We start from the raw sequence: 12,830 nt of genomic DNA, 5'->3' as shown, positions 1-12,830 counted from the left end.
GCTAAGGTATGTGTCCCCTCCACAAATTCTTGTTCATGCTCAGCAACCAGAGCCAGCCCTGTAAGGACAGATTCCTTCTTCTCTCTGTTCCCTGTGTCTTGCCCTCAGATCCACAGAGGTTCACAGGATCTCCTGGGCTAGGACTGCTCATGTACCTCCCACTAGACCCCAGTCCATAAAGGAAGCCTGATCAAGGACAGAACACCAGGACCTCAGTCCTTCCTTGGAGGGTCACTGTCACACGGTGGGAACACATGAATCACAGAAACAGGTGAAGGAGAGGCTTGCCATCTGTTGGAAAGAAGGACAGATTCTCCCAGAGACCAACAGGAGACAACATGAGATCCTGTCTGAGGGGTTTCTGTACAACAGGGTGTCCCAGCAAGGCAGCCCTCCACTGACAGGAGGCCCAAGCCTGAGTCCCTAGCTTTCAGTGGGGACAACAAAGGTGTAGCCTCTTTGAGGCTGGATAAGTCCCTGGACCAGGGCCTGTTAGGGGCCAACAGCTTCTTCCTCCAAGCCCACTGGGGGAAACTAGAACATCAGAAACTCTCCCTATCAAAGAGGCACATTTGTAAGTGCACAGGAGGGAGAAGGAGGGTTGGGTCACATTTGGATGAGCAGCCCCTACTCTGGCCCCTGGAGAGAGGATAAGACAGGCCGAGGGCAGCCTAGCCCCAGCTCCGTGACCTAAGAAGGGTTGTGTCACAATGGCCTGGATGCCTGTCCTCCTCATCCTCCTCTGTCACTTGCACAGGCAGGGATAGGCTCTAGTGCAAGATGATGGCCCCACAGGCTGAGTCAGATTCCTCCAGCTCAGCTCATAACCACACACACCCAAACCCTTCATTCTGATGTGTCTGTGTTTGCAGGTTCCCTATCGCAGTCTGAGATGATCCAGCTGCCCTTCCTCTCTGCATCTCTGGGATCATCTGGCAGACTAACTTGCACCCTGATCAGTGGCTTCAGTGTCAGCAGGTATTACATAAACCGGTACCAGTAGAAGACAGGGAGCCCTCCTGGGTAGCTCCTGCACTACTACTCAGACTCAGATAAGCATCAGGGCTCTTGGGTCCCCAGCTGCTTCTCTGGCTCCAAAGATGCCTTGACCAAAGCAGGGCTTCTGCTTATCTCTGGGCTGCAGCCTGAGATGAGGCTGACTATTACTGTGCTACAGGTCATGGCAGTGGGAGCAGCTATACCTACCTACCCATAGTGTCTCAGACAACAAGGAAGTGAGACAAAAACTCCCAGACCCAAAGGCCTTGTTTCTGAGCCTCTTTTATTGAGAAACTTCTTCGGGGTTTCCTGTCAGATGTATGCCAGTGGCACTAAGCACAGTGACAGAGACAGATGAGGTGCTGGGACAAAGTCTGGGGTTGTAGGTTCCAAGTGGTGACACATATATTGCGATGGATAATCCCTTCACTGGTGAAAGCAGTAGAACATATTCCCCAGGGATTTGGACATGAAATGGGGTCCCGCTGGAACTCTGCCCTTCCTTACACATGGGACTCATGGAGACTCTCAAATGTTAAACATGGATATTAATACTAACATATTTTACTAGCTTGTAATATATTAATACTAATATGCACTGTAAATATTATTGTATGTTAATACTGATGTATATGTATGTAAATATTTATAAATATATATTAATGTACATAAATACTAATAAGTATTAGCATCGATTATACACTTTCCTTTGTAAAACATGTAGGACAAAAAATCAAATCCATCCAGACAGCAGCACACACATCATACTGTTTTAGGTGATATACATTTCTTTTATTTTCTTGAAGATTTTATTTTTATGCATTCACTACACCCAGTGTGGGGCTTAAATATAAGATCCTGAGATCAAGAGTCGCAAGCTCCACCAACAAGGCCAGCCAGAAGTCCTTTTACTTGTGTATTTTCAAGACACAGTGTCACCTGAAGCTTATCCCAGGCCCCAGACTCTGCTGTTTGCCTCCAAATGAGAAAGCTAATTGAAGAGATGAACTTTCTAAGGAGCCTCCCCTTCCTAACAGAGATTTCACCCCAAAGTAGTGTTTGTTTTCCGCTGGGAACTGGCAGTGATGCTGGAGTTTGGAGTTTGGAGATCTCTGGGTCAAATATGTAAAAAGCCCAGGCAGCTCAGCTCAAGGGCTCTCACACACTGTGTGGTTGTTATTGTTTCCCTGTGTTTGTTCTTTCCGTCTCATTTTAGAGTCAAACAAACCATCCCTTTGAGCCACAGAATTCCCAGGTCCTCTCCAAGGGGTAGTAACTTATTTCAAGAATATATATATATATATATATATATATATATATATATGCATATACAAACACACATATATGTATGTATATATAAGTTTTATATTTTTATTTTATATTTATTTATATTATTTTATTTTATTTTTATATTATATATGTATATATATATTAATTTTACTATACTTTGCCCGACTTTACATCAAATATGCAGCTTTTTGCCTCATATGAGCTCTTCTTAAAGCAGACTTTTAATTTTAAATTAAAATAAATGGGGCGCCTGGGTGGCTCAGTGGGTTAAGCCGCTGCCTTCGGCTCAGGTCATGATCCCAGGGTCCTGGGATCGAGTCCCGCATCGGGCTCTCTGTACAGCGGGGAGCCTGCTTCCCTTCCTCTCTCTCTGCCTGCCTCTCTGCCTACTTGTGATCTCTCTGTCAAATAAATAAATAAAATCTTAAAAAAAAAATAAAGCAGAGCCTTTACTGTGAGAAAGAGAAATGTTTTATTTTAATTTAGTGGCAAATTTAAATATACCTGGGAGATATGACTTCCTTTGAAAGTTCCCAGTTCAGTTCAGTAATGATAGAAGCTGCTATTGTGATTAATTCAGTGGGGGGATATATTTGCAGTTATTGCCAAAATTCTCATTTAAGTGTGTCTACATCCATAACCCATAGAGGGAATTCATGACACAGGGCTGCACAACTCAGGTTTAACCAAATGTCCAAAGGACATTAGCTTCCTCTGTGTACCAAGTCGATCTTTGTTATTTCAACATTTAGTTCCAATTTTTTTTTTTTAACAATCCATGTCTTCATGGATTTCCAGTGGACAAATGGATTCTACATTTATGTTCTATGTCTGTATCATCATGGGAAATTAGCAGGGAAGCTTTATATTTTTTGGCCATTTTTTTCCATTCTACTATACATGTAGAAATGTTTCATTCTCTAATGTGAAATATTTTCATGCATCTATTTGCAATCAGTGTGTCCTCTTTGATGAACTTTTCCCAGTTAAAAAAATAAGTGGTTTATGTTCTTATTGTTGAATTTTAGAGTTATTTATATACACTGTGAATGCATTTTGAGATTCAATTTTTTAAAAAAGGAGAATTGCAGGAATAGTCCTTCTATCTTCTAGTCCAGTTGTTCACAGTCATGTGAGAGAAGAGAACCAAGGTTGCCAAACTTCAGTGTGGTCCAAATGCACCCTTGTCCTGTTGATTTTTATTTGAAGTGGAATTAAAGCTTAGATTTAGGAAAGAATCATCAGGAAATTACTATACACAAGACCCAGATGTCTAGCCATTAATGTGGAAAATGAAATTCTCATTAAATAAGGGAAATAGGAAAGAGGATATACATTGCCCAGTTCTCATAGGAGAAGGAAGAAAAAAGGACGGAGAAGAAAGTGTGGAAGGAAGGAAGGAAGGAAGGAAGGAAGGAAGGAAGGAAGGAAGGAAAAAGAAGGAAAGGAGGGAAGAAAGGTGGGAAGGAGTGAAGGAGAAAGAGAGGGAAAGAGTGAGGAAAGGAACTAATTAATGACTAACACAAATATCCCTAATTAATGATTTACACGAATATCCAAAACCCTTCCAGATAGAGTTCCCTGAGGTCACATTCCTGACCTGGTGCTCCATCCCCAGTGAACTCATGTCTTCCTGTTCCCAAGAAAACCATGTAGCCCCTGCTTGTCTGCCCCAGGTCCCTTGAACTGCCCTTGTCTGCTACTGATGGCCTCCAAGCCAGGGAAAGGAAGGGGAGGGAAGGAGCTGAGGGGTAGGGGCTTCAGGTCTCACCTCCTGGATCCCCATGATTGGGAAGAATGAATGAATCCACACTTGTTAAAAAAGTGCTTATCTGCATGGGTCCCAGAGTGCCTGGGGGATCTCTCCTTGCCTCCTTCCATTCTCCACAGGACCCTGCCACAATGGTCTCAGGCACACACTATGCTCTCCTCAGAATAGGTTCTAGGCCAAAGACTTTAAATGCTTCTTTGTATGCATCCACTTCCCGAATCTTCCCGCCCCACCTATGAAAGGTAGGAGGAGAGTGCTTCTCAGACAGAATTTCCTGAGAGCCCACTCCTGATGGCTTTGGAGCTGTTGGACATCTCCAGTGGGTTGAAGGTGGATGTAAATGAGAGGCCACTGTTTCAGGGATGTGGGTAGCAGTGAGAGAGATGGAGGGGTAGATTACAAAGTGCAAAGCTCAGAGTTTGCCACACACTGGCCTGAATATGTCTCATCCATTTTATCACCATTTTCTGTAAAGGTGACAGGCAGAGGACATCAGGGGATCATTCTTCTCTCTCCTCGTATACTAAGTGTCTCATCAGGGAGAGGTCTGAACCAACACACACACCATGCCCCTGATCAACAAGCACTCATGCTCCCATGGGCTCCACCTTTCCACATCTTCTTCTGCACCTGATATGAATTTGTAGATTGTGAGTCCAAGAACCATGCTGGGGACAGTGGGGGCATGGGTCTATGGTCTGGTCAGTTCTTGTCATGACACAGCCCCTCTCTGTCTTCAGTGGTTCTATAGACACATGTGGCAAATCCTCCATCTCCCAGGGAGAGGACAAGACCCCCTAAGTAAGAATGCAAAGGAGATGCCAGGATTTCAGATGGGGTCTTCACCCTCATGCCCATTAGAGACACAAAAGGTCAAGACTGAGGCAGCTAAGAGTTAAAATACCTTTTAAGAAATGCACAAGGTGTTCTGATTGCCTACCCATTCCCCAAGAGGCTGGCACCCTTTACTCTGAAAGCCAATGAAGAGCTCTGGAGACACTCATAGGTTTCAGAATGTCAGGAGAACAATGGATTGACACTTGGAAAACCTAAAACTAGCTAATCCATGAACACTAGATGGTCAGTGAAAGGGAAGAACTGGTGACAATGAAAGCTTGAGCTCCTTGGCTGCCACAATCCTTGGTTCACGCTCCTCAGCAAGCTGGTAGTGTTTGCTCTGGACCTCTGTTGGCCTAAGGGATAACCTCCTGCAGATCCTTTAAATACTACTCCAGAGAGAATCCTGCCCACACAACCACATGCCCTGGTGGAGGAGTATTGACCTCACCAAGGATGCTGATTTGTAGGAATAATCTGCACTTAATTTACTCATAAACCTGTCTCTGTAAGTTTGAGTTGAACTGATCTATGTGTTTTTGTTCATTGACTTATTGGTAACAAGTACACCCATGTGCTGTGCTGAACAAGCATGTCCTGGGAGGGAAGATGCAGACAGGGGCTCTTTGCCAAGGGTGTGTGCACATAGAATGACTGCTCCTTATGAGTATTACTTTTCTGTGACCAATTATAAACTCCTGTCCTTTTGTGGTTTATCTTCACCTGCTGTCTTGTTTTGGCCACAAAATATAAGCAGAGGAGACACATGCTCCTTGTAGACAAAGGCATAACAGCCCATGCTCACCCTGCTCCTTGGTCTCCCCTTTTGCTTTGCTGACGTCCATTATTCCAAGGATGCTCCTAATACAGATGAACATGGGAGACACTTGAGCACATGGTGATTGGCACGTCAAAGCAACTTTGATCACATTTGAGGGTTTTCATGACCCTTTAGCTCCTTATGAAGTAGCCAATATGAGAATTCTCTTTACTCACAAGACACTGACAAGGGCATGCATGGTGCTGGGAAATTACAGATGGTCACTTATGGCACCTCTCTGAGCCCAGAGAGTCCAGAGGAGGGGTCTGAGGTAGTGGGGATTTGAATTAGTAGGGGATGACATATTTGGGATAAATGCAGCACCTGAACAGATCATTAATCTCACTGGATTGTCCTTGGGCCTCCAGCCCAAAGTCTGGCTGATGCATGATTGCAGCCACAATGATTTGAGAAGGTGAAGAACAAGAGAACCCTGATCCTCAGGGAGAGATATCTGGTCCCACAAGCAGATGTGCAGCTAAGACTTGAGGTTGGAACAATGGTGAATGGGTGGTGGGGTGGGAAGTTCAACATTGTGTGCCTCAGGAACAGTCAGAACAGCAGAGACTGTAAGGTCCTCCTGTCCTAATGTAAGAAATTCCATAATGACAGCAGAGTGGCATCAGCATGAGAACAGTGTGGGAGTTTCCTTTGTTCTTCTACTTCCAGAAACATACTTGAAAAAGGATTCACACATATAAATACTTCCATGATAGCTGATGATTCCAGCTGAGCTATTACAGCACCTGGCTGGAACAGCAAATAAGAAAAGATGCCTTGAAGAGGGAAGGAAAGAATTTCACGTGACACCCGTCACCCTCCATGAGGTCTAGGGCCCTCCTCAGAGAGAGCACTTTCCCTGGGAGGCAGAGTGACATGAGCACCTGACCTCAGTGGGAACCACAGCCTCTACCTGCACTAGGGTCAGTCTGGCTTCCATGGGGCCTGGCTCCCACAGTCTTCAGTTCCCAGCCCACCCTTATAATCCAACATCTTTGTGAGCCCAACCATCTTACATGGCCCTAGGTTTCCCAGCATTTCCCACAAACCCAGGCCCCCATGGACTATTGTGAATAGAGGCCCCTGACTGCTGACTGGTCTGAGACAAAAATGGCTACCAGGAGGCCAGGCACCTAGACTCGATGCCTACATTCTAGCCAGCTGTCCATAGCTGGATAGCCTCTTGGAGGCAGTGGACAGAAGGACCATATCAGACTCAGGATCTCACCTTTCCAAGCACCAGCCCAAGGTCTGAACCCCCAAGTGACATGAAGTTTCCTGCACATCCAATCTGAGGCTCATCTTAGTGCCAGGCTGACCACCATAGACTTCATTTCCAGAATGCCTCTCTTAGAAACAGGGTCCTGCCCTTACTCAGAATGAAACTGGAATCCGTGGGCCTAGTACCAGGTTCACCCAAGACTCTCAGCCCACTGTAGCACCAGGCCAGCCCCTGAACACCCAGACATCAACCCCCACCCAGTGGTCCACAGCACCTTGCCCCCCACTGTGGACCAGGTCCCCCAACATGAACCCTGCTCCTCGCCCCTTCACGGAAGAATGGGGGAAAAGACAGGTTGTCCTTCCAGCTATAGAGTAAGGAAATCACAAGAAGCAGGTGCCTGAGGGGGCAAATTCTGAGCAGAGGAGATCCACCCACAGAGCACATAAAATGCAGTGTATGGGTTAGTTGGGTGACTATCTTCTAACATTTCTCTTAAGAACATAAAAGATCTCAGGGGTGCCTGGGTGTCTCAGTGGGTTAAAGCCTCTGCCTTCAGCTCAGGTCATGATCTTAGGGTCCTGGGATCGAGCCCCACATTGGGCTCTCTGCTCAGCTGGGAGCCTACTTCCTCCTCTCTCTCTGCCTGCCTCTCTGCCTACTTGTGATCTCTGTCTGTCAAATAAACAAATAAAATCTTTTAAAAAAAACTCTATTAGAAGGTGGCCTAATGTGACCTTCACTGCTGCTAATCTTAGAATCCATTGAGCTTCATTGATTTGCCATTGGCACAACAAATAAATTAGGTACAAATGGTAGATTAAACCACAAATAAATTGATGTGAGAGTATTTGGAACCCACCGCTTTAAAGCACAAGAGATATAACTCTCTGTGAACCAGACCATGGATGTGTGAAGATGGACAGGGACCTGGTGTGATACAGACCAGCAGAACCCTTAGGGTTTTGGGTCAAACTGAGGTTTGTGCCCTGGGACCAGCAGGGGGTGCTGTGGGACTGCCCTGTGGGCCTTACATAGCTGTTTAGTGAGGACCTTCACCCAAAGTTCTTGGCCTGGAGGCAGGACCCACCCTCTCTGTCCTGGCAGAGTCCCCTGAACAGGGGCATGTGTGTTATCTTAGCATCTGCTTCCTCACAGTGCTCTCCCTAGGGGTGAAGCCACCTCCATCTTCCTTAGTGGAACAGTTTACTTATGAAAGTAAGCATAACTGAAAATTTAATATTCTAATCATTCTTTATTGTGCAATTCAGAGATATTAAGTATACTCTCAATGTTGTGAACACCTCAAAACTAGCCATTTCTAGAACTTTTTCATCATCCCAAGTAGTAACTGCATCCAAGAGAGAGATGGGTAACCTGGATATGGCAGAGGAACCAAAGTTCCAGGAGCCCACGCCAATGCAGGAAGCAGCAGAGAGGAGAGGGCAGCATCTATGGGGACTCTTGGAAGATATAACCTGACAGGTGAGAACATTCTTTGGGCTGTGCTTCTTACCCCAGATTGACGATGTGGATGCACTGTGCCCACCATGGCATAGGTATCAATGTACCCATTGAAGTGTGTCCAGTCATGCCAGCTTTGTCTCCCAAAGTGTGCCTGAAAATGCCAGTGAGAACACAAGGATCTCATGTGCAGCATCTGTCATATGATGTATGCATGTTTCTATCCAAATCACCTCCAAAATCCATGTCAGTTCCCCTCCAGATCTCCCAAAGATCCTGTTCCCAGCCCATGTCCTCCCTTGTAGTCAAGGGGAACTTGAATTTCTTCCCAGGCTTTCTATTCTGTGACATCAATTTATGTGTCTCTTTCTGGGCCAATGCCATGCTCTTTTAATTTCTACAGCTTTGCAATATAATTTGAAATCAAGAAGTATGATGACTCCATCTTTGTTTTTCTGTGTCAAGATTGTTTTGACAATTTGAGGTTTTTCTGGCTTTATACAAAATTAAGGATATTTATTTTCTATTTCTATGAAAAAGGTCAATGGCATTCTCATAAGAATTGCATTGAATGTATAGATTTAACGTTATTTTTGCTGTGGAAAGCATGGGATTTAGGAATTATATGCAGGCTGTATGTTTGTTATAAGGATGTATCAAGGATGACACACATGTATGTGGTTCAAACTTTGGATGGATGATGATGGTCCAAATGGTAGACGAGATACATGTTTTACTAATAAGGTAAAGAAAGTGAAAATCTGTATTTTTCCTTTTTTTGTGTGAGATTTTATTTGAATTTTTTTTTTTTTTTTTACTGATCACCAACTAAATATCAGCAAGCTCCAGATACTTACTGCTGCAAGGAGCAAACAAAATTGTGAAGATCATGGACACATGTTGCGTTTTCATATGATTCATTATGAAAGACAATGACGGAATGTTTTACGTGAAGTTCAAAGGGAACCATTAAGCTTTTGTAGGAACAAGACATACAGTTGTATGTTAACTGAGAGTTGTTGGATAGATATATTTATCTGCCATTGTCAGTGCAGAATGCATTCGATAACATCATTGGGGAAAACATTTGTGTTAATATTTACAACATGAGTAGAACTATGTCTGGCACCTACGAAATATTAGAGAAGGATCTGATGAACAATTAAAATACAGCTTAGATTGAAAACAGAGGACTTAGGATGCCAGGAATTTCTGGATCATGAGACTGAGTGATGTCCTTGAAACCCTCATCCCTATGTCCCCAAATGTATGGTGACATCTGGATAAGCCCTGTGTTTGGTGCAGGAGAACCGTTCACTGGTGTCTCCACTCAGGGCTGGGAGTCCCTCACAGCATCTTGAGAGGGCTGAGTTGTTGACCATCTCCTAAGGGTGCTCTCAGGGGAAAAGCAACAGATGAACCACATGTCACTTCTTTGTAATTCCTGGTCTCCCCTTGAAGAACTTAGTGAAAAATTGGTATTAATGAACTATGTCCCCTCTAAGGCCAAAGCAGAGAGTTATGGAGACTGATCTGCTAGGTTGGGAAGTGTCTTGACATGAGAGAGAGATTGGCTGACCGCCCCCCCCACAGCCTCCTCTATAGACCCTGGGAAGGGGTGTGCCTGCCCTCTGCATTTCTGCTCCCTGGGTGCAGGATACATCTTTCCTAAAGGTTTAATTACCAGTGGCCCCAACAACACAACTATCTAAGGGGTGGGAGGAACACAGGTCAATTCATGCTGATAAGACCATGTCTCTGAAGACTGAGGTGTGGTGGCACCTGCAACATAGGAAGGAGTCCCCTGGCTGATAAAAAGTCCCTCCCTCTGTGTGGGGGTGATGGTGTGCCAGGCAGGTTGATGTCCAGAGTGTCCATCTCTCTACTCAGCTCTGGGCTGTACCTCCCAGTCAGAGTGGAGTCTGTGGGCTTTTCCCTTTGGGTCTCTGGGGTGGGGTGAAGCCTCAGGAGGGCACGCAGTCCTGGAGACCTTCCTTGTGCCATCTCCTCTGTGCTCACTGAGGCCCAGGAGAGCTTCCCCAACCCTGCCCCACTTTTTGCTGTCCCCACATTCAGGCCCAGGATCCCCAAGGGAGGGAGTGATTTGCATAAAGTTTTCCTTTCTGCTCTTCCAAGAGGGGAGAGGATAAGAGAGGCTTTGCGCAGGCCTCTCACTTGTGGGTTCAGAAGAAGAGCCTGGGGCATCTCCACCATGGCCTGGAGCCTTTTCTTCATCACCCTCCTGACTCTCTGCTCAGGTGTCTGGATGAGAAAAGCACAGGGAATGATTATGAGGACCCATGGGTGGGGATTTCCTTCTTCCTTTTGAGAACACCTTGTGGGTAATAACTTGAGACTGACCTGTGTGTGTCTGCACTGCTCTGTTGCAGGGTCCTGGGCACAGTCTTCCCTCACACAAGAAGCCTCCTTGTCAGCGTCTTTGGGACAGAATGTCACACTCAACTGCGCTGGAAATGAGAACAATGTTGGAGCATATTATGTGGGCTGGTACAAACAGGTTTCTGGTGGTGCCCCCAAAACAGTTATGCTTGGAACCACTAGGCCCTCAGGGATCCCAGATCGATTCTCTGGCTCTCACCCTGGGAACAAAGCCTCTCTGATCATCTCGGACCTGTGGCCTGAAGACGAAGCTGTTTATTACTGCTCAACCTGGGACAAAGTCATCAACAATTACACAGTGCTGCAGGCCCATGCAGACCTGTGACAAAAATCTGCCCCTGTTCCCCATGGTCACAGGGAGACTGTGCAGGGTCTGAGGGTCTGACTCTCTGATCACAGAACAACTCTAAAGGGTCAGTGACAGTTACTCTCCCTCATGTTGTTTTTCTTGCTGTTGTTTGTAAAAATGAAGCAAAACAAAACTCTTGAGATAATTTTCATGCATAAAGTTCACTCAAAGTGCACAATTCAGTGGTCTTTAATGTATTTACAGATGTGGACAACCTCTGTTCTGAACTAATTTACCACATTTCCATTGCCTGCAGAGAAATCCCAGACCTACCAGCAGTCAGGCCAGTGTACCCGTACTGCACTCAGCCCTCTGTGGCCCCAATTACATTCTGTCTGCAATGAGTTCTCTACTGTGCACATTTTACAGCGCCTGAATTACAGAACATGCGCCGTTATAAATGCTCCATTCAAAGGTCATGTGGAGCAAGTGCATTGCCGTTGTTATATCAGCACCACCATCTGTAAATATAGGAAACTTTTGTGCGGTCAAGCTTGTTCAGAGGCCATGCTAAGCTTCTTCATGGTTCCGTTTTAATACAGAGGCTGTACATAATTATTTATCCATAGTGGTCTATAAAGTAATTATGGGTTTCTGTGTATTTATTTTTATTTTTTACTGTTTGTTATCTATCTATCTATTCATCACTTTTTATTTTTTTTAAATTTCTCCATGCTCCATTTTTAAAAAATTTATTTGAGAGAGAGAGAGAAACAGAGAGAAAGAACATGAGAGGGGGAAGGATCAGAGGGAGAAGCAGACTCCCCACTGAGCAGGAAGTCTGACACAGGACTCAATCCAGGGACTCCAGGATCATGACCCAACCTGCAGTTAGCTCCTCAACAAACTGAGCCACCCAGGTGCTCTCTCCATACTCCCTTCATGTGCAGTAGTCAGTGTTGTTTTTTTTTGTTATGAAAAATAATATTATGTGCTAAATTAGACCGTTTATTTTCTTCAAATTTTTGTCTCATACATTTTTACTTGTGGGAGGTAGGTTATGTCTCCTTTTGCTTTTTTCCTACTCCCTATTGCCTGGCAGACACTAAATGTTCCCTTTCCCTTTTTTCCCAGCATAATGGTGATTTCAGGGCTCCTCTCCTGAATTTCTCATCTCATCTGCCCATAGCACTGCATCTGAGACCTCCTGTCTCCCTCCTGCTTGCCCTGGATGCCCATCCTGCAGTCAAGGCTGATGTCTCCCCATCGCTGTCCTGTGGGTTCACACTCAAGGGACTTAACCCTCTGATGGTGGTTCAAGCCACCGCCATCTTTCCCCTTCTGTCTCCCACAGACTTTCTGGGAACTGACTTCTCTTTCCACTGATGCTCATTTCTTATGGTGTGAGCATGGGAGTGAGACTGTCAGGATTATGTCTGTGGTAGTTGTCCTCTTGGTTTTTTGTTTGTTTGGTTGGTTGGGTGTTTTTGGCTGGCTTTCTGAGGGAGAGACCTGTTGTTTTTTTATGCAGTCTCAAACCCCAAACTACTAGAACTCATACAGCAATTCAGTAATCTGGCGGGACACAAAATCAATGCACAGAAATCAGTTGCTTTCTTATACATTAGCAATGGAAAAAAAAAAGAAAGGGAAATTAGAGAATTGATTCCATTTACTATAGCACCAAGAACTATAAGATACCTGGGACTATACCTAACTAAAGAGGTAGAGGATCTGT

The 12,830-nt window shown here is 45.0% G+C and overlaps 1 gene segment (V, D, J or C); it reads left to right on the top strand.

Moving 5' to 3' along the window:
- The first annotated feature begins 10,549 nt into the window (after window positions 1–10,549).
- LOC125082624 (probable non-functional immunoglobulin lambda variable 1-50) lies at window positions 10,550–11,143 on the top strand. The segment is given in 2 exon segments: window positions 10,550–10,661; window positions 10,794–11,143. Coding segments are annotated over 2 exon segments (381 nt in total).
- The last annotated feature ends 1,687 nt before the right edge of the window (window positions 11,144–12,830 follow it).

The sequence above is a fragment of the Lutra lutra genome, chromosome 12 (genome assembly GCF_902655055.1).
Source record: "Lutra lutra chromosome 12, mLutLut1.2, whole genome shotgun sequence".
Classification (NCBI taxonomy): Eukaryota; Metazoa; Chordata; class Mammalia; order Carnivora; family Mustelidae; genus Lutra; species Lutra lutra.
Note: the sequence above shows the minus strand (reverse complement) of the source record. Positions and strands in the feature narration are given on the sequence as shown.